At 46.6% G+C, this 22973-nt stretch overlaps 1 protein-coding gene across 1 annotated transcript in view; it reads left to right on the top strand.

Moving 5' to 3' along the window:
• Positions 1–22973, top strand: part of LOC309543692 (ena/VASP-like protein) — a gene marked incomplete at its 5' end in the record, with an annotated part of 86148 nt that overhangs the window by 15181 nt on the left and 47994 nt on the right. Inside the window, 3 exons of the mRNA XM_082276142.1 lie at positions 12063–12310; positions 12962–13083; positions 18992–19052. Of these exons, the coding sequence (XP_082132268.1) occupies positions 12063–12310; positions 12962–13083; positions 18992–19052 (431 nt within the window). The remainder of the gene's footprint in view (positions 1–12062; positions 12311–12961; positions 13084–18991; positions 19053–22973) is intronic.

The raw sequence follows: 22973 nt of genomic DNA, 5'->3' as shown, positions 1-22973 counted from the left end.
CGCACCCCACTATAGAGATCCCCTTCTTATGGATTCCCCGCACCCCACTATAGAGATCCCCTTCTTATGGATTCCCCGCACCCCACTATAGAGATCCCCTTCTTATGGATTCCCCGCACCCCACTATAGAGATCCCCTTCTTATGGATTCCCCGCACCCCACTATAGAGATCCCCTTCTTATGGATTCCCCGCACCCCACTATAGAGATCCCCTTCTTATGGATTCCCCGCACCCCACTATAGAGATCCCCTTCTTATGGATTCCCCGCACCCCACTATAGAGACCCCCTTCTTATGGATTCCCCGCACCCCACTATAGAGATCCCCTTCTTATGGATTCCCCGCACCCCACTATAGAGATCCCCTTCTTATGGATTCCCCGCACCCCACTATAGAGATCCCCTTCTTATGGATTCCCCGCACCCCACTATAGAGATCCCCTTCTTATGGATTCCCCGCACCCCACTATAGAGATCCCCTTCTTATGGATTCCCCGCACCCCACTATAGAGATCCCCTTCTTATGGATTCCCCGCACCCCACTATAGAGATCCCCTTCTTATGGATTCCCCGCACCCCACTATAGAGATCCCCTTCTTATGGATTCCCCGCACCCCACTATAGAGATCCCCTTCTTATGGATTCCCCGCACCCCACTATAGAGATCCCCTTCTTATGGATTCCCCGCACCCCACTATAGAGATCCCCTTCTTATGGATTCCCCGCACCCCACTATAGAGATCCCCTTCTTATGGATTCCCCGCACCCCACTATAGAGATCCCCTTCTTATGGATTCCCCGCACCCCACTATAGAGATCCCCTTCTTATGGATTCCCCGCACCCCACTATAGAGATCCCCTTCTTATGGATTCCCCGCACCCCACTATAGAGATCCCCTTCTTATGGATTCCCCGCACCCCACTATAGAGATCCCCTTCTTATGGATTCCCCGCACCCCACTATAGAGATCCCCTTCTTATGGATTCCCCGCACCCCACTATAGAGATCCCCTTCTTATGGATTCCCCGCACCCCACTATAGAGATCCCCTTCTTATGGATTCCCCGCACCCCACTATAGAGATCCCCTTCTTATGGATTCCCCGCACCCCACTATAGAGATCCCCTTCTTATGGATTCCCCGCACCCCACTATAGAGATCCCCTTCTTATGGATTCCCCGCACCCCACTATAGAGATCCCCTTCTTATGGATTCCCCGCACCCCACTATAGAGATCCCCTTCTTATGGATTCCCCGCACCCCACTATAGAGATCCCCTTCTTATGGATTCCCCGCACCCCACTATAGAGATCCCCTTCTTATGGATTCCCCGCACCCCACTATAGAGATCCCCTTCTTATGGATTCCCCGCACCCCACTATAGAGATCCCCTTCTTATGGATTCCCCGCACCCCACTATAGAGACCCCCTTCTTATGGATTCCCCGCACCCCACTATAGAGATCCCCTTCTCAGCCTCGTATTGAGGGGAGTTCTTCGATCTCCATGGGGATCATCTCTAGGAGGTGACGCTTTCTATACCAGATATTCCGAATACAGGGAGGTCCCTAATAATCAATATCCAATCAATATCCAATACTTCACTGCTAGGTTTATCAGATGAGACTTTCCTGTATATTATTTAGGAATGGCTCAGCTGTGCATTATATTACCAAAAGTATTGGGACGCCGGCCTTTACACACACATGACCTTTAATGACCCCCAGTCTTAGTCCGTAGGGTTCAATATTGAGTTGGCTCCGCCCTTTGCAGCTATAACAGCTTCAACTCTTCTGGGAAGGCCGTCCACAAGGTTTAGGAGTGTCTATGGTAATGTTTGACCATTCTTCCAGAAGTGCATTTGTGAGGTCAGGTACTGATGTTGGATGAGAAGGCCTGGCTTGCAGTCTCCAGTCCAATTCATCCAAAGGTGTTCTATGGAGTTGAGGTCAGGACTCTGTGCAGGCAGTCATGTTCCTCCACCCCAAACTCACTCCTCCATGTCTTTATGGACCTTGCTTTGTACACTGGTCCAAATCATTTTTGGTGCAGCGGGGATTATGGTGTGGGGGGAGGGGGATTATGGTGTGGAGGGGGGATTATGGTGTGGGGGAGGGGGATTATGGTGTGGGGGAGGGGGGATTATGGTGTGGGGGAGGGGGGATTATGGTGTGGAGGAGGGGGGATTATGGTGTGGAGGGGGGGATTACGGTGTGGGGGAGGGGGATTATGGTGTGGGGGAGGGGGGATTACGGTGTGGGGGAGGGGGATTATGGTGTGGGGGAGGGGGGATTATGGTGTGGTGGAGGGGGATTATGGTGTGGGGGGAGGGAGGATTATGGTGTGGGGGAGGGGGAATTATGGTGTGGGGGAGGGGGGATTATGGTGTGGTGGAGGGGGGATTATGGTGTGGAGGGGGGATTATGGTGTGGGGGAGGGAGGATTATGGTGTGGAGGGGGGATTATGGTGTGGGGGAGGGGGATTATGGTGTGGGGGAGGGGGGATTATGGTATGGTGGAGGGGGATTATGGTGTGGGGGAGGGGGGATTATGGTGTGGAGGAGGGGGGATTATGGTGTGGGGGAGGGGGATTATGGTGTGGAGGGGGGGATTATGGTGTGGGGGAGGGGGGATTATGGTGTGGAGGAGGGGGATTATGGTGTGGAGGGGGGGATTATGGTGTGGGGGAGGGGGATTATGGTGTGGAGGGGGGGATTATGGTGTGGGGGAGGGGGGATTATGGTGTGGGGGAGGGGGGATTATGGTGTGGAGGAGGGGGATTATGGTGTGGAGGGGGGGATTATGGTGTGGGGGAGGGGGATTATGGTGTGGGGGAGGGGGGATTATGGTGTGGGGGAGGGGGGATTATGGTGTGGAGGAGGGGGGATTATGGTGTGGAGGGGGGGATTACGGTGTGGGGGAGGGGGATTATGGTGTGGGGGAGGGGGGATTACGGTGTGGGGGAGGGGGATTATGGTGTGGGGGAGGGGGGATTATGGTGTGGTGGAGGGGGATTATGGTGTGGGGGGAGGGAGGATTATGGTGTGGGGGAGGGGGAATTATGGTGTGGGGGAGGGGGGATTATGGTGTGGTGGAGGGGGGATTATGGTGTGGAGGGGGGGATTATGGTATGGTGGAGGGGGGATTATGGTGTGGGGGAGGGGGATTATGGTGTGGGGGAGGGGGGATTATGGTGTGGGGGAGGGGGGATTATGGTGTGGTGGAGGGGGATTATGGTGTGGAGGGGGGATTATGGTGTGGGGGTGTTTTTCAGGGGTTGGGCTTGGCCCCTTAGTTCCAGTGAAGTGAGAAAGGTGTAAAGGGTGCGCTGATAAAAGTAAATTTGCTGCAACCAAAGATCCAAATATTGATTGGAAATGAAATATAACTTAAACAATCCGCTGCATACATGCCCCCAATGTAGTGACCAGCATACATGCCCCCAATGCAGTGACCAGCGTACATGCCCCCAATGCAGTGACCAGCGTACATGCCCCCAATGCAGTGACCAGCGTACATGCCCCCAATGCAGTGACCAGCGTACATGCCCCCAATGCAGTGACCAGCATACATGCCCCCAATGCAGTGACCAGCGTACATGCCCCCAATGTAGTGACCAGCATACATGCCCCCAATGCAGTGACCAGCGTACATGCCCCCAATGCAGTGACCAGCGTACATGCCCCCAATGCAGTGACCAGCGTACATGCCCCCAATGCAGTGACCAGCGTACATGCCCCCAATGTAGTGACCAGCGTACATGCCCCCAATGTAGTGACCAGCATACATGCCCCCAATGCAGTGACCAGCGTACATGCCCCCAATGCAGTGACCAGCGTACATGCCCCCAATGCAGTGACCAGCGTACCATTCCCCCAATGCAGTGACCAGCATACATGCCCCCAATGCAGTGACCAGCATACATGCCCCCAATGCAGTGACCAGCGTACATGCCCCCAATGCAGTGACCAGCGTACATGCCCCCAATGTAGTGACCAGCGTACATGCCCCCAATGTAGTGACCAGCGTACATGCCCCCAATGCAGTGACCAGCATACATGCCCCCAATGCAGTGACCAGCGTGCCTGCCCCCAATGTAGTGACCAGCGTTCATGCCCCCAATGCAGTGACCAGCGTACATGCCCCCAATGCAGTGCCAGCATACATGCCCCCAATGCAGTGACCAGCGTACATGCCCCCAATGTAGTGACCAGCGTACATGCCCCCAATGTAGTGACCAGCGTTCATGCCCCCAATGCAGTGACCAGCATACATGCCCCCAATGCAGTGACCAGCGTACATGCCCCCAATGCAGTGACCAGCGTACATGCCCCCAATGCAGTGACCAGCGTACATGCCCCCAATGCAGTGACCAGCGTACATGCCCCCAATGCAGTGACCAGCGTACCATGCCCCCAATGCAGTGACCAGCGTACCATTCCCCCAATGTAGTGACCAGCGTACCATTCCCCCAATGCAGTGACCAGCATACATGCCCCCAATGCAGTGACCAGCGTACATGCCCCCAATGCAGTGACCAGCGTACCATTCCCCCAATGCAGTGACCAGCATACATGCCCCCAATGCAGTGACCAGCATACATGCCCCCAATGCAGTGACCAGCGTACATGCCCCCAATGCAGTGACCAGCGTACATGCCCCCAATGTAGTGACCAGCGTGCCTGCCCCCAATGTAGTGACCAGCGTACATGCCCCCAATGCAGAGATCAGCGTGCGTGCCCCCACGTCACACAATGGGTGGGCTCAGGACACACTGCTCTGCGCCCCGGGTCCACCCTTTGCATCGCCCTATTAGAGCCTCTGGCTATAATCAGGTGATGCCCAAAAAAAAAACCCCATTGAACTCCATGCGTCCGGCGCCCTGCATGTAGATTAGGGGGCCGGACGCATGGATGGGGGGGCGGCGCCCCTAACGAACCGGCCACCACTGGTGTAATCTTCCATAGTCCTTATAGTTCCGTCAGTTGATGGTGTAATCTTCCATAGTCCTTATAGTTTGGTCAGTTGATGGTGTAATCTTCTATAGTCCTTATAGTTGGGTCAGTTGATGGTGTAATCTTCTATAGTCCTTATAGTTGGGTCAGTTGATGGTGTAATCTTCTATAGTCCTTATAGTTGGGTCAGTTGATGGTGTAATCTTCCATAGTCCTTATAGTTCAGTCAGTTGATGGTGTAATCTTCTATAGTCCTTATAGTTGGGTCAGTTGATGGTGTAATCTTCCATAGTCCTTATAGTTTGGTCAGTTGATGGTGTAATCTTCTATAGTCCTTATAGTTGGGTCAGTTGATGGTGTAATCTTCCATAGTCCTTATAGTTCAGTCAGTTGATGGTGTAATCTTCTATAGTCCTTATAGTTTGGTCAGTTGATGGTGTAATCTTCCATAGTCCTTATAGTTCAGTCAGTTGATGGTGTAATCTTCTATAGTCCTTATAGTTTGGTCAGTTGATGGTGTAATCTTCTATAGTCCTTATAGTTGGGTCAGTTGATGGTGTAATCTTCTATAGTCCTTATAGTTCAGTCAGTTGATGGTGTAATCTTCTATAGTCCTTATAGTTCAGTCAGTTGATGGTGTAATCTTCTATAGTCCTTATAGTTGGGTCAGTTGATGGTGTAATCTTCTATAGTCCTTATAGTTGGGTCAGTTAATGGTGTAATCTTCTATAGTCCTTATAGTTTGGTCAGTTGATGGTGTAATCTTCCATAGTCCTCATAGTTTGGTCAGTTGATGGTGTAATCTTCCATAGTCCTTATAGTTCAGTCAGTTGATGGTGTAATCTTCTATAGTCCTTATAGTTTGGTCAGTTGATGGTGTAATCTTCTATAGTCCTTATAGTTTGGTCAGTTGATGGTGTAATCTTCCATAGTCCTTATAGTTCAGTCAGTTGATGGTGTAATCTTCTATAGTCCTTATAGTTGGGTCAGTTGATGGTGTAATCTTCCATAGTCCTTATAGTTTGGTCAGTTGATGGTGTAATCTTCCATAGTCCTTATAGTTTGGTCAGTTGATGGTGTAATCTTCTATAGTCCTCATAGTTTGGTCAGTTGATGGTGTAATCTTCTATAGTCCTTATAGTTGGGTCAGTTGATGGTGTAATCTTCTATAGTCCTTATAGTTGGGTCAGTTGATGGTGTAATCTTCCATAGTCCTCATAGTTTGGTCAGTTGATGGTGTAATCTTCTATAGTCCTTATAGTTTGGTCAGTTGATGGTGTAATCTTCCATAGTCCTTATAGTTCCGTCAGTTGATGGTGTAATCTTCTATACTCATTATAGTTGGGCCAGTTGATGGTGTAATCTTCCATAGTCCTTATAGTTGGGCCAGTTGATGGTGTAATCTTCCATAGTCCTTATAGTTCAGTCAGTTGATGGTGTAATCTTCCATAGTCCTTATAGTTCAGTCAGTTGATGGTGTAATCTTCTATAGTCCTTATAGTTTGGTCAGTTGATGGTGTAATCTTCTATAGTCCTCATAGTTGGGTCAGTTGATGGTGTAATCTTCCATAGTCCTTATAGTTTGGTCAGTTGATGGTGTAATCTTCCATAGTCCTTATAGTTTGGTCAGTTGATGGTGTAATCTTCTATAGTCCTTATAGTTTGGTCAGTTGATGGTGTAATCTTCTATAGTCCTCATAGTTTGGTCAGTTGATGGTGTAATCTTCCATAGTCCTTATAGTTGGGTCAGTTGATGGTGTAATCTTCCATAGTCCTTATAGTTGGGTCAGTTGATGGTGTAATCTTCTATAGTCCCTATAGTTTGGTCAGTTGATGGTGTAATCTTCTATAGTCCTCATAGTTTGGTCAGTTGATGGTGTAATCTTCTATAGTCCTTATAGTTTGGTCAGTTGATGGTGTAATCTTCCATAGTCCTTATAGTTGGGTCAGTTGATGGTGTAATCTTCTATAGTCCTTATAGTTCAGTCAGTTGATGGTTTAATCTTCTATAGTCCTTATAGTTGGGTCAGTTGATGGTGTAATCTTCCATAGTCCTTATAGTTGGGTCAGTTGATGGTGTAATCTTCCATAGTCCTTATAGTTGGGTCAGTTGATGGTGTAATCTTCTATAGTCCTTATAGTTTGGTCAGTTGATGGTGTAATCTTCTATAGTCCTTATAGTTTGGTCAGTTGATGGTGTAATCTTCTATAGTCCTTATAGTTTGGTCAGTTGATGGTGTAATCTTCCATAGTCCTCATAGTTTGGTCAGTTGATGGTGTAATCTTCTATAGTCCTTAGAGTTTGGTCAGTTGATGGTGTAATCTTCCATAGTCCTTATAGTTTGGTCAGTTGATGGTGTAATCTTCTATAGTCCTCATAGTTTGGTCAGTTGATGGTGTAATCTTCCATAGTCCTTATAGTTCAGTCAGTTGATGGTGTAATCTTCTATAGTCCTTATAGTTGGGTCAGTTGATGGTGTAATCTTCTATAGTCCTTATAGTTTGGTCAGTTGATGGTGTAATCTTCTATAGTCCTTATAGTTGGGTCAGTTGATGGTGTAATCTTCTATAGTCCTTATAGTTGGGTCAGTTGATGGTGTAATCTTCCATAGTCCTTATAGTTGGGTCAGTTGATGGTGTAATCTTCTATAGTCCTCATAGTTTGGTCAGTTGATGGTGTAATCTTCCATAGTCCTTATAGTTTGGTCAGTTGATGGTGTAATCTTCTATAGTCCTTATAGTTTGGTCAGTTGATGGTGTAATCTTCCATAGTCCTTATAGTTCAGTCAGTTGATGGTGTAATCTTCTATAGTCCTTATAGTTGGGTCAGTTGATGGTGTAATCTTCTATGGTCCTCATAGTTTGGTCAGTTGATGGTGTAATGTTCTATAGTCCTTATAGTTCAGTCAGTTGATGGTTTAATCTTCCATAGTCCTTATAGTTGGGTCAGTTGATGGTGTAATCTTCTATAGTCCTTATAGTTGGGTCAGTTGATGGTGTAATCTTCCATAGTCCTTATAGTTGGGTCAGTTGATGGTGTAATCTTCTATAGTCCTTATAGTTGGGTCAGTTGATGGTGTAATCTTCTATAGTCCTCATAGTTTGGTCAGTTGATGGTGTAATCTTCTATAGTCCTCATAGTTTGGTCAGTTGATGGTGTAATCTTCTATGGTCCTCATAGTTTGGTCAGTTGATGGTGTAATCTTCTATAGTCCTTATAGTTGGGTCAGTTGATGGTGTAATCTTCCATAGTCCTTATAGTTGGGTCAGTTGATGGTGTAATCTTCCATAGTCCTTATAGTTTGGTCAGTTGATGGTGTAATCTTCCATAGTCCTTATAGTTTGGTCAGTTGATGGTGTAATCTTCCATAGTCCTTATAGTTCAGTCAGTCGATGGTGTAATCTTCTATAGTCCTTATAGTTGGGTCAGTTGATGGTGTAATCTTCTATAGTCCTCATAGTTTGGTCAGTTGATGGTGTAATCTTCCATAGTCCTTATAGTTTGGTCAGTTGATGGTGTAATCTTCTATAGTCCTCATAGTTTGGTCAGTTGATGGTGTAATCTTCTATAGTCCTTATAGTTTGGTCAGTTGATGGTGTAATCTTCTATAGTCCTCATAGTTTGGTCAGTTGATGGTGTAATCTTCTATAGTCCTTATAGTTAGGTCAGTTGATGGTGTAATCTTCCATAGTCCTTATAGTTTGGTCAGTTGATGGTGTAATCTTCTATGGTCCTCATAGTTTGGTCAGTTGATGGTGTAATCTTCCATAGTCCTTATAGTTTGGTCAGTTGATGGTGTAATCTTCTATAGTCCTTATAGTTTGGTCAGTTGATGGTGTAATCTTCTATAGTCCTCATAGTTTGGTCAGTTGATGGTGTAATCTTCTATAGTCCTTATAGTTGGGTCAGTTGATGGTGTAATCTTCTATAGTCCTTATAGTTGGGTCAGTTGATGGTGTAATCTTCTATAGTCCTTATAGTTGGGTCAGTTGATGGTGTAATCTTCTATAGTCCTTAGAGTTCAGTCAGTTGATGGTGTAATCTTCTATAGTCCTCATAGTTTGGTCAGTTGATGGTGTAATCTTCTATAGTCCTTAGAGTTCAGTCAGTTGATGGTGTAATCTTCTATAGTCCTTATAGTTGGGGCAGTTGATGGTGTAATCTTCTATAGTCCTTATAGTTGGGTCAGTTGATGGTGTAATCTTCTATAGTCCTTATAGTTGGGTCAGTTGATGGTGTAATTTTCTATAGTCCTCATAGTTTGGTCAGTTGATGGTGTAATCTTCTATAGTCCTTATAGTTGGGTCAGTTGATGGTGTAATCTTCTATAGTCCTTATAGTTTGGTCAGTTGATGGTGTAATCTTCTATAGTCCTTATAGTTTGGTCAGTTGATGGTGTAATCTTCTATAGTCCTCATAGTTGGGTCAGTTGATGGTGTAATCTTCTATAGTCCTTATAGTTTGGTCAGTTGATGGTGTAATCTTCTATAGTCCTTATAGTTGGGTCAGTTGATGGTGTAATCTTCCATAGTCCTTATAGTTGGGTCAGTTGATGGTGTAATCTTCCATAGTCCTTATAGTTTGGTCAGTTGATGGTGTAATCTTCTATAGTCCTCATAGTTGGGTCAGTTGATGGTGTAATCTTCCATAGTCCTTATAGTTTGGTCAGTTGATGGTGTAATCTTCTATAGTCCTCATAGTTTGGTCAGTTGATGGTGTAATCTTCTATAGTCCTTATAGTTGGGTCAGTTGATGGTGTAATCTTCCATAGTCCTTATAGTTGGGTCAGTTGATGGTGTAATCTTCCATAGTCCTTATAGTTTGGTCAGTTGATGGTGTAATCTTCTATAGTCCTCATAGTTTGGTCAGTTGATGGTGTAATCTTCCATAGTCCTTATAGTTCAGTCAGTTGATGGTGTAATCTTCTATAGTCCTTATAGTTGGGTCAGTTGATGGTGTAATCTTCTATAGTCCTCATAGTTTGGTCAGTTGATGGTGTAATCTTCTATAGTCCTTATAGTTGGGTCAGTTGATGGTGTAATCTTCTATAGTCCTCATAGTTTGGTCAGTTGATGGTGTAATCTTCCATAGTCCTTATAGTTTGGTCAGTTGATGGTGTAATCTTCTATAGTCCTTATAGTTGGGTCAGTTGATGGTGTAATCTTCTATAGTCCTTATAGTTTGGTCAGTTGATGGTGTAATCTTCTATAGTCCTTATAGTTGGGTCAGTTGATGGTGTAATCTTCTATAGTCCTTATAGTTGGGTCAGTTGATGGTGTAATCTTCTATAGTCCTTATAGTTTGGTCAGTTGATGGTGTAATCTTCTATAGTCCTTATAGTTGGGTCAGTTGATGGTGTAATCTTCTATAGTCCTTATAGTTTGGTCAGTTGATGGTGTAATCTTCTATAGTCCTTATAGTTGGGTCAGTTGATGGTGTAATCTTCTATAGTCCCTATAGTTGGGTCAGTTGATGGTGTAATCTTCCATAGTCCTTATAGTTTGGTCAGTTGATGGTGTAATCTTCTATGGTCCTCATAGTTTGGTCAGTTGATGGTGTAATCTTCTATAGTCCTTATAGTTCGGTCAGTTGATGGTTTAATCTTCCATAGTCCTTATAGTTGGGTCAGTTGATGGTGTAATCTTCTATAGTCCTTATAGTTGGGTCAGTTGATGGTGTAATCTTCTATAGTCCTCATAGTTTGGTCAGTTGATGGTGTAATCTTCTATAGTCCTTATAGTTGGGTCAGTTGATGGTGTAATCTTCCATAGTCCTTATAGTTGGGTCAGTTGAAGGTGTAATCTTCTATAGTCCTTATAGTTGGGTCAGTTGATGGTGTAATCTTCTATAGTCCTCATAGTTTGGTCAGTTGATGGTGTAATCTTCTATAGTCCTTATAGTTTGGTCAGTTGATGGTGTAATCTTCCATAGTCCTTATAGTTCAGTCAGTTGATGGTGTAATCTTCTATAGTCCTTATAGTTTGGTCAGTTGATGGTGTAATCTTCTATAGTCCTTATAGTTGGGTCAGTTGATGGTGTAATCTTCCATAGTCCTTATAGTTTGGTCAGTTGATGGTGTAATCTTCTATAGTCCTCATAGTTTGGTCAGTTGATGGTGTAATCTTCTATAGTCCTCATAGTTTGGTCAGTTGATGGTGTAATCTTCCATAGTCCTTATAGTTCAGTCAGTTGATGGTGTAATCTTCTATAGTCCTTATAGTTTGGTCAGTTGATGGTGTAATCTTCTATAGTCCTCATAGTTTGGTCAGTTGATGGTGTAATCTTCTATAGTCCTTATAGTTTGGTCAGTTGATGGTGTAATCTTCTATAGTCCTTATAGTTGGGTCAGTTGATGGTGTAATCTTCTATAGTCCTTATAGTTGGGTCAGTTGATGGTGTAATCTTCTATAGTCCTCATAGTTTGGTCAGTTGATGGTGTAATCTTCCATAGTCCTTATAGTTTGGTCAGTTGATGGTGTAATCTTCTATGGTCCTCATAGTTTGGTCAGTTGATGGTGTAATCTTCCATAGTCCTTATAGTTTGGTCAGTTGATGGTGTAATCTTCTATAGTCCTTATAGTTTGGTCAGTTGATGGTGTAATCTTCTATAGTCCTCATAGTTTGGTCAGTTGATGGTGTAATCTTCTATAGTCCTTATAGTTGGGTCAGTTGATGGTGTAATCTTCTATAGTCCTTATAGTTGGGTCAGTTGATGGTGTAATCTTCTATAGTCCTTATAGTTGGGTCAGTTGATGGTGTAATCTTCCATAGTCCTTATAGTTGGGTCAGTTGATGGTGTAATCTTCCATAGTCCTTATAGTTGGGTCAGTTGATGGTGTAATCTTCTATAGTCCTTATAGTTGGGTCAGTTGATGGTGTAATCTTCTATAGTCCTTATAGTTGGGTCAGTTGATGGTGTAATCTTCTATAGTCCTTATAGTTGGGTCAGTTGATGGTGTAATCTTCCATAGTCCTTATAGTTTGGTCAGTTGATGGTGTAATCTTCCATAGTCCTTATAGTTTGGTCAGTTGATGGTGTAATGTTCTCCGGTCCTCGTACTGAAGAGGTCCTATAACGGTTCCTGTTTTTCTGCTCTTCTTTCCTAAGGTCCCATGGTTCCTCCTGGTCACCCTGCATCAACTGCTATGGTAGCTTCCATCGGGGTAGCACCTCCACCAGCTAGTGGTCCCCCGCCTCCACCGCCACCGGGTCCTCCACCACCAACGGGAGCCACCCCGCCACCTGCCCCTCCCCTCCCAGCCGGAGGAAGCCAAAGCGGGGTGGTGTACGAGGATAGCCCCGCCTCTGGGCTGGCTGCGGCTCTGGCCAGTGCCAAGCTGAGGAAAGTACAACGGGTGAGAATTTCCTCCTTCTTCCATCATTCTGATATGAAATGTAGAATGGCCTGCAGAACCCCATTCCATATCTAGGGGGCGACCTCAGGCAGATCCAGCCAATCAGCAGCTCTGCCTGAGCTATGATCCTCCCCCTAATCTGAGATCACATGATGATGAGGAAGTCATAGAGGTTTGTTGTTTGTCTCCCCTTTTATTATATGCTGGGCAGAGTGACGGGGGGATGGGGATGGGGGGATGGGGGAGGAAATGATCTTATATCTCATTATTTATAACGTTGTTGCTAATAATAAAGTGAGAAACGTAATCCGATTAAATAGATAAAATATTACATATAAATATTTTGTATTTACTAATTGCAGCCAGCAGGGGGGAGGTGCAGGATTACTCAGAGGGACACGCCCCCTTCAGGTGTAGTCAGTTTACACAGTCTGCCACAAAGCATGCATGCAGTGTTCTCTCTATATTTGGAATAAAGTTTTTTAAACTTCTCTTTAACAAGAATGAATCCTGAATGTATCAGATTATAGAACTGGGAGAGGATGGGTTTGTAGTCACTTGTTGGGAGTTGTTGTTCTGGAATCATTCTTGTTGGGAGTTGTTGTTCTGGAATCACGGTTCCTCTTCTTCTATCATCCTTTCTATGTGAAGCCAGAAGACGTTTCCGGCACTTCCAGTCCCTGCGGGGCCAACAAAACCGATGCCAACCGAACAAGCAGCGGGGGAGGGGGAGGAGGACTCATGGAGGAGATGAACAAACTGCTAGCCAGGAGGTGAGTCCAAATCACAGATCATTAAACCATTCTAGATATCATTTACCATGACAGTATAATGAGGCATGAGGTACAGACAATGCTGGGCTTTCTTATAATTCACTATAATATGGAGGACAATGCTGGACTTTCCTATTACTCAGTAGATCATGGAGGACAATGCTGGACTTTCCTATTACTCAGTAGATCATGGAGGGCAATGCTGGACTTTCCTATTACTCAGTAGATCATGGAGGGCAATGCTGGACTTTCTTATTACTCAGTAGATCATGGAGGACAATGCTGGGCTTTCTTATTACTCAGTAGATCATGGAGGACAATGCTGGGCTTTCTTATTACTCAGTAGATCATGGAGGACAATGCTGGGCTTTCTTATTACTCAGTAGATCATGGAGGACAATGCTGGGCTTTCTTATTACTCAGTAGATCATGGAGGACAATGCTGGACTTTCCTATTACTCAGTAGATCATGGAGGACAATGCTGGGCTTTCTTGTTACTCAGTAGATCATGGAGGACAATGCTGGGCTTTCTTATTACTCAGTAGATCATGGAGGACAATACTGGGCTTTCTTATTACTCAGTAGATCATGGAGGACAATGCTGGGCTTTCTTATTACTCAGTAGATCATGGAGGACAATGCTGGGCTTTCTTATTACTCAGTAGATCATGGAGGACAATTCTGGGCTTTCTTATTACTCAGTAGATCATGGAGGACAATGCTGGGCTTTCTTATTACTCAGTAGATCATGGAGGACAATGCTGGGCTTTCTTGTTACTCAGTAGATCATGGAGGACAATGCTGGGCTTTCTTATTACTCAGTAGATCATGGAGGACAATGCTGGGCTTTCTTATTACTCAGTAGATCATGGAGGACAATGCTGGGCTTTCTTATTACTCAGTAGATCATGGAGGAAAATGCTGGGCTTTCTTGTTACTCAGTAGATCATGGAGGACAATGCTGGGCTTTCTTATTACTCAGTAGATCATGGAGGACAATGCTGGGCTTTCTTATTACTCAGTAGATCATGGAGGACAATGCTGGGCTTTCTTAGTACTCAGTAGATCATGGAGGACAATGCTGGGCTTTCTTAGTACTCAGTAGATCATGGAGGACAATGCTGGGCTTTCTTATTACTCAGTAGATCATAGAGGACAATGCTGGACTTTCTTATTACTCAGTAGATCATGGAGGACAATGCTGGGCTTTCTTATTACTCAGTAGATCATGGAGGACAATGCTGAGCTTTCTTATTACTCAGTAGATCAGGGAGGACAATGCTGGACTTTCCTATTACTCAGTAGATCATGGAGGACAATGCTGGGCTTTCTTGTTACTCAGTAGATCATGGAGGACAATGCTGGGCTTTCTTATTACTCAGTAGATCATGGAGGACAATGTTGGGCTTTCCTATTACTCAGTAGATCATGGGGGACAATGCTGGACTTTCCTATTACTGAGTAGATCATGGAGGACAATGCTGTGCTTTCTTATTACTCAGTAGATCATGGAGGACAATGCTGGGCTTTCTTATTACTCAGTAGATCATGGAGGACAATGCTGGGCTTTCTTATTGCTCAGTAGATCATGGAGGACAATGCTGGGCTTTCTTATTACTCAGTAGATCATGGAGGACAATGCTGGACTTTCCTATTACTCAGTAGATCATGGAGGACAATGCTGGGCTTTCTTGTTACTCCGTAGATCATGGAGGACAATGCTGGGCTTTCTTGTTACTCAGTAGATCATGGAGGACAATGCTGGGCTTTATTATTACTCAGTAGATCAGGGAGGACAATGCTGGACTTTCCTATTACTCAGTAGATCATGGAGGACAATGCTGGGCTTTCTTATTACTCAGTAGATCATGGAGGACAATGCTGGGCTTTCTTATTACTCAGTAGATCATGGAGGACAATGCTGGGCTTTCTTATTACTCAGTAGATCATGGAGGACAATGCTGGGCTTTCTTAGTACTCAGTAGATCATGGAGGACAATGCTGGGCTTTCTTATTACTCAGTAGATCATGGAGGACAATGCTGGACTTTCTTATTATTCAGTAGATCATGGAGGACAATGCTGGGCTTTCTTATTACTCAGTAGATCATGGAGGACAATGCTGGGCTTTCTTATTACTCAGTAGATCATGGAGGACAATGCTGGGCTTTCTTAGTACTCAGTAGATCATGGAGGACAATGCTGGGCTTTCTTAGTACTCAGTAGATCATGGAGGACAATGCTGGGCTTTAGTAACATTGAGAATATTGGAAGAATTCCTGATAAAGTCTAACATTCATTGCAGCTTCTGCTCCTTAGATGTGGTGGCTGCAGTGGAATTTATAGTTAATACTTTGGTTGAAGGCCTCGTGTATCGGATGTAGAGGCTGAGACGTCCCGTAGTGTGAGGTCCCCAATGCCATGTCAGTGAATGGCTGTTGGCAGTTGTAAGCTTATCTGTGCATGCGCCTACAGTGAGTTTCTGTGAATACACTTCTCACAGTATGCATTTGAAGCTCTTGGATGTGCAGCATCATCTAGCTCTTTCCTCCCCAGCCTGACTGCCCCTGACCCCACCCCTTTCATTCATTGGACTTCAGTTTAATGTTTGCATTACTCCTCCTAGTGACCACTGAGGGCTCTTGGGAGGAGTACTGAGGTGGGGGCTGGGATGTTTTTAGGAAGCCCCTCCCACCAGCCATGATCTTCCTGCATTGCACTGAGAAGCACAGAGACCCGGTGATGATGTCACTGAGTCTAAAATAAGATATGAAAAAAAAGGGAAAGGTTTGATTTATAAATGTGATTATCGCACGCCAGTGCCTGGCTGGAATACTCCCAACTGCGCCTTTCCATTTCTGCTAATGCCCCCACTGCTGCCCTGACCTGACCCGACCTCTCAGACCAATGCACCCCCCTATCCCACATATACCAAAACCTACTAAAAATTGTCCTACCACAAGACCCTCCATTTATGGCTAAATGGGAACAAGGACTCAATTGTTCTAATAGCGACTTCAACTGGGATAAAATCCCGACATTTCCCATAAGACCTCCATTTCTTCTAGAGCGCCACTATAAGATCCTTGCCAGATGGCATCGATGCCCAACTACTTTACTCACCCCGAATACGTGCTGGAGGTTCCGTGTCACATATCTGATATCCCCGTTCTGGGACAAAATATTTCCACTCTATTATGAATTAATCAGGGACACAATTGATAATTCCCCACTGATCACAATGCTCTCCATGTTACCTACAAAGGGCCGCCTTCCATACTTTTTGACGGCAACATTGAACGGTCATTGCTAGGGCTTGGCGGAAAACGCAGCCCCCGTCCTTCTTGGATTGGGCCAGCAAAATGGACTCCATAGGCCGTATGGAGAGATTTATTTCTTGGGACGCAGGCAAAGATGAGGAAAATACGGTGTCCTGGTCACCTGGTCAGTCTGGAATCACTTTCCGCATTCCCCTGAATTGACTTCCTATCTATGACCTTTTTTGGTACAATAATTAATCCTACTCTCCTTCTTTTCAGACTACGCAGAATACTCCCCATTATTAACGCCTGGGTCTCATACTCCCTTTCACTCTTCTTTTCCCCCCCCCTTTTTTTTTTTTTTTTAATTCTTCCTTTTCCTTACTCCCCTCTTTTGATGCTTACCTTTCTGCGGTCTCAATGCCCGGGACATCAACGTTCTGTTATATATTTACTATAAGGTGCTTAATAGAATTGACTGCTATACCATCCACTTGCTTAAATGGACTCAGGCCTTGGTCGCCTGCATATAAGAAACGCACAGAACCCCATGTCGTTCTAAAGTATTATATCCAATCAGTGGCGGCTGGTGTTGAATATCTTTGGGGGGGGCGCAAACAGAAAAATGTAATAGGTATTGCTTTGCGGCAAAAAACGCTGTAAACAATTACGTGACTTTGAGGTCACAAAAGTGTGAAAGGGGCCTTCAGTAATCAAGGTATAGTGTGCCCCCTTCAATGCAGAGTGACCAGCGTGCCCCCTTCAATGCAGAGTGACCAGCGTGCCCCCTTTCAATGCAGAGAGACCAGCGTGCCCCCTTTCAATGCAGAGTCTGCAGCGTGGCCCCTTTCAATGCAGAGAGACCAGCGTGCCCCCTTTCAATGCAGAGCGACCAGCGTGCCCCCTTTCAATGCAGAGTGACCAGCGTGCCCCCTTTCAATGCAGAGTGACCAGCGTGCCCCCTTTCAATGCAGAGTGACCAGCGTGCCCCCTTTCAATGCAGAGTGACCAGCGTGCCCCCTTTCAATGCAGAGTGACCAGCGTGCCCCCTTTCAATGCAGAGTGACCAGCATGCCCTCTTTCAATTCAATGCAGAGAGACCAGCATGCCCCCTTTCAATGCACAGTATCCAGCGTGCCCCCTTTCAATGCAGAGAGACCATCGTGCCCCCTTTCAATGCAGAGTGTCCAGCGTGCCCCCTTTCAATGCAGAGTGTCCATTGTGCCCCCTTTCAATGCAGAGTGTCCAGCGTGCCCCCTTTCAATCCAGAGTGTCCAGCGTGCCCCCTTTCAATGCAGAGTGTCCAGCGTGCCCCCTTTCAATGCAGAGTGTCCAGCGTGCCCCCTTTCAATGCAGAGTGTCCAGCGTGCCCTCTTTCAATGCAGAGTGTCCAGCGTGCCCCCTTTCAGTTCAATGCAGAGAGACCAGCATGCCCCCTTTCAATGCAGAGTCTCCAGCGTGGTCTTTTTCAATGCAGAGAGACCAGCGTGCCCCCTTTCAATGCAGAGTGACCACAGTATGCTCCCTTTCAATCCAGAAAGACCAGTGTGCCGCCTTTCAATGCAGAGTGACCAGCGTGCCCCCTTTAATGCTGAATGACCAGCGTGCTACCTTTCAATGCAGAGAGACCATTGTGCCCCCTTTCAATGCAGAGTGACCAGCATGCCCCCTTTCAATGCTGAATGACCAGCGTGCTACCTTTCAATGCAGAGAGACCATTGTGCCCCCTTTCAATGCAGAGTGACCAGCGTGCCCCCTTTCAATGCAGAGTGACCAGCATGCCCCCTTTCAATGCAGAGAGACCAGCATGCCCCATTTCAATGCAGAGTGTCCAGCGTGCCCCCTTTCAATGCAGAGTGACCAGCGTGCCCCTTTTAATGCAGAGAGACCATTGTGCCCCCTTTCAATGCAGAGTGACCAGCATGCCCCCTTTCAATGCAGAGAGACCAGCGTGCCCCCTTACAATGCAGAGAGACCAGAGTGCCCCCTTTCAATGCAGAGTGTCCAGCGTGCCCCCTTTCAATGCAGAGTGTCCAGCGTGCCGTGACCCCCCCCCCCCTGGGACCAGTGCGCTTATCTGCAGCGGCAGCTTCTCCTCAGTCCCCCGCGTCTCCTCGAGTCCTCCCGACGACTCCTCGGCCAATGGCATGGGTTTGCCTTTCGGCCAATCAGGAAGCGGGTCTCGGACTGGCCAGGAGGAGGATCCATGTGACAATAGCAAATTTTCATTCGCTATCGTCACACAATGGGTGGGCTCCGGGCGCACTGCTCTGCGCCCCCGGGTCCACCCTTTTATGAAGCCTATTCGAGCCTCTGGCTCTAATCAGGTCATTCAGAAAAAAAAAAACCCCCATTAAACTCCATGCTTCCGGCGCCCCACATGTAGATTAGAGGGCCGGACGCATGGATAGGGGGGGCGGCGCCCCTGCACCCCCAACGTATCAGCCGCCACTGTATCCAATACCGATGACCTATTGTTATTATTGCTATATTTTGTACTGATCACGATTTCTTCCCTTGTTTTTGTTCTACGCACTTTTACATTTCAATAAAAACAGAATAAACATAAAAATTTTCAGATTGCTGATGGGGGAGGGGGGCCGGAGACGGTAAAAGATTTATGTTTTTGTGTTGTGTTCTCGTTGTAGAAGAAAAGCAGCTTCACAATCCGAAAAACCCGGAGACAAAAAAGAAGAGGAATGCCAAAATGTGAGTGAATGAATGGATGAGATCTCGCTGGATGTTGTCACCAGAGCCAATCAAATCAGAGCACTCAATTCAGGCACCGGATTGGTGGCTGCAGAGACATTGAGCCTGGGTTCACACTGATGGGGTGCGGGACACCCCAAGAATCGCAGCACATGCACACCAATCTCGTGCAGGATCCTTTTTTTATGTCGGCAGAGGAATCGGATCGCGTGGCTGTTCACACCCCACACCGCATTTTACAAACCGATTCCGGGGTCTCCCTAATTTGAATAGAATTCTAGGCAAAACCTTTTTTATTTTGGATGGAGTAATGGGGGGTTAGAACCCCCAGTCAGATTTTTTTTCACCATCTGTGTCCCCATTGGGGAGATTTCTCTTCACTTCCTGTCCTATAGCCAAACAGGAAGTTAGAGGAAGTCCCTGCAAATTAAGAGAATTCCTTGGGGACCCCCCATGTCACCAGAACTAGTGTCCCTATTGGAAGATGTCTGGGGGAAACCTAAAATTTGGGATTTTTTTTACTTTCAATGATAATGGTAACCTGGAGAAATAAAGAGGATGAATCTCCCTGTTGGGGACGCAGACAGCAATAAAAACTGACAGAGGGTCTCCCCCCTCCATCCCCTCCATCCCCCTCCATCCAACACTAAAATAAAAGTTTTGCCTTTCGTTACGCTTTAACCACTTCCCTCCCAATCCAATTCTGACACTTTCTACAAATCATCTTTTTTTTTTGTCAGAAAACTCCTCAGAACCCCCAAACATTATATATATATTTTAGCGGAGAAAAAACAGTTTCATGGTTTAAAAAAATGTGAAAGATAAAGTTACGCCGAGTAAATAAATACCAAACATGTCACCCTTTACACCTGCGCACACTCCTGGAATGGCGACAAACTACGGTACTAAAAAATCTCCATAGGCGACGCTTTAACATTTTTTCAGGTTAACATTTTAGAGTTACAGAGAAGGTCCAGGGATAGAATTATTACCCTCACTCTCGCTCTAATCGCAGTCGTGGCGTGATGCAGAGGAAGTGGCGTGACACGGGAGAAGTGGCGTGACACGGTGGAAGTGGCGTGATGCTTGGGGAAGTGGTGTGACGCGGCACAAGTGGCGTGAAGGGGGGGGAAGTGGCGCGGCGGGGGGGGGCAAGTGGTATGATGCGGCAGAAGTGGCGTGACAGGGGGAAAGTGGTGTAACGGAAGGGAAGTGGCGTGACCCAGGGGGAAGTTGCATGACGCAGGGGGAAGTGGCGTGACGGGGGGAAGTAGCGTGACGGGGGGAAGTGGCGTGATGGGGGGGAAGTGGCGTGACGCGGGAGAAGTGGCATGACACGGGGGAAATGGCATGATGGTGGGGAAGTGGCATGACGTAGGGGGAAGTGACGTGACACAGGGGAAGTGAAGTGATGGGGGAAGTGGCGTGATGCGGGAGAAGTGGTGTGGCGGGGGGATGTGGCATTACGCGGCGGAAGTGGCGTGACGCGGGAGAAGTGGCGTGACGGGGAGAAGTGGCGTGGCGGGGGAAGTGGTATGATGTGGGGGAAGTGGCGTGACGGGGGGGGGGAAGTGGTGTGACGGGGGAAGTGGCGTGACGGGGGAAGTGGCGTGACCGGGGGGAAGTGGCGTGACGGGGGGGAAGTGGCGTGACACGGGAGAAGTGGCGTGACACGGGGGAAATGGCATGATGGTGGGGAAGTGGCATGACGTAGGAGGAAGTGACGTGACACAGGGGAAGTGAAGTGACGGGAGAAGTGGCGTGACGGGGGGGGAAGTGACATGACGCAGGAGAAGTGGCGTGACGGGGGGAAGTGGCGTGACGCGTGGGGAAGTGACGAGACGGGGGGGAAGTGGCGTGACACGGGGGGGAAATGGCGTGACGGTGGGGAAGTGGCGTGACACAGGGGAAATGGCGTGATGCCTGGGGAAGTGGCGTGATGTGGAGAAAGTGGCGTGACACGGGGGGAAGTGCTTAGCATAGAGCGGCACGTTTCTGGATAAAATGAGGGTTTTTTGCTTGGAATAACGATGACGATTCTCGGCTGTAAATCTTCTTTCACATTATACAAAAAATTGTCTAACTTTCCGTTTTTTTGTTTTTTATTTATTGGCGAGTTTTTTTTCCCAAATTATTGCGTTTGAAGGACCGCTACGTAAATAGCGTGTGACATGAAATAAAATGTCTCCTGTAACTCTGCAATCGGTGGGGATTTTGATGCAGAATCCGCAGCGAGTTCGGAGTGATTCCAGCCTGATTGTTGTCTTTTGTTTGTTAGAGTATTTGGGAAGATCCAGAGGTGGGGGGAGGGGGGATCTGAAGTGAACCCCACCAATATGGAGGTACGGCTTTACGATGAGAAGTATTTGCCGGGGGGAGGGGCAGTAGTTTGTATTTTTGGGATATAATGGAAGCCGTCCAATCACCAGCGATGTACGCTTCTGGTGACTCCCGGGACCTCGTATATGGAAGACCCCGAAAGGACGGTTTGCGGTGTCAAATCTGATTGTCTCTCATCAGATTTCCCAGATTATGAGTGGCAGAATCTGATTGGTTCCCGTGGGTTCAGCCGTCTCCTCAGACTGATGCAGAAGGAAATACAGCGGGTAAAATAAGTATTGAACCCGTCACCATTTTTCTCAGTAAATCTCTTGCTATGACGGTTTTCCTCATGTCGGTAACAAGCCGTGCAATCCATCCATCCATACAAAGAAACCAAAACCAATCCCTTCATAAATGAAGTTCTGTGCAATAAAATGGAAGGACAGGGAAAAGTTTTGAACACATGAAGAGAGGGAGGTGTAAAAAGGCATGGATAGCCCAGACACCAGCTGCAATCTGTCAGTAATTAGAAGCAATTCTGCCCCTTGCCAGTGCAAATTACTATCATTACCAAGGTGTCACACAAGAAACATCTCATGATGGGTAAAAGCAAGGAGCTCTCTCAATATCTTCGCACCCTTATAGTTCCATACATTCTGATTGCATTGGTTACAGAAGGATTTCTGAATGTGCCAGTGAGCACTGTTGGGGCCATAATCTGGAAGTGGAAAGAACATAATTTAACCATAAACCGACCACGGCCAGGTGCTCCTCCCAAGATTTCTGACAGAGGAGTGAGAAGAAACATCAGAAGAGTTGTCCAAGAGCCAAGGAGCCCTTGTGGAGAGCTTCAGAAAGACCTGGAATTAGTGGACACAATAAGTATTGCAGTCACCCGCCATGGCCTTAGGTTTGCTGCACAACATTTAGACAAGCCGGGGGAAATATGGGGAGAATATCGTCAGCTCCGGGAGAAATATCAACAACCTGAGATATGAAGACAATACCACACTAATGGCAGAAAATGAAGAAGACCTAAAGAGTCTCCTAATGAAGGTGAAAGAGGGGAGCGCAAAAGCTGGCCTGAAATTGGCAACCGGTCCAATCACTCCTTGGCAAATAGAAGGAGAAGAAATGGAAACAGTGACAGATCTCCAAGATCCCGGCAGACGGTGAATGTAGTCATGAAATGAAGACGTTTTCTTCTTGGGAGGAAAGTAATGGAAAACCTAGACAACATTCTATAAAGCAGAGACCTCACCCTACCAACAAAGTGCCGTATAGTCATAGCTATGGTGTGCCCAGTACTAACCTATGGCTGGGAAAGTTGGACCATAAGGAAGGCTGAACACCGAAGAATTCATGCTTTTGAACGATGGTGTTGGAGGGGGGCGCAAAAATATTGGCAGTGTTAGTGATTTTTGCGCCCTCGGGTCAGCCTGCTCCCCAGGCAGCGTGCGGCTCCAATCTCGGCGGCGGCAGTGCTGGGCTCTCCAGAGCTTTGTCTCCGCCCACAGATGCGGCCAGTCAGCGGTCACATGACCGTGACATCATCAATCGGCGGCAGGCTGAATGGGGATGGTGAGTGCACTGGGGCTG

This window comes from Pelophylax lessonae (genome assembly GCF_965119305.1).
Source record: "Pelophylax lessonae genome assembly, contig: HAP1_SCAFFOLD_313, whole genome shotgun sequence".
NCBI lineage: Eukaryota > Metazoa > Chordata > Amphibia > Anura > Ranidae > Pelophylax > Pelophylax lessonae.
This window is presented reverse-complemented; position numbering and strand designations above follow the sequence as displayed.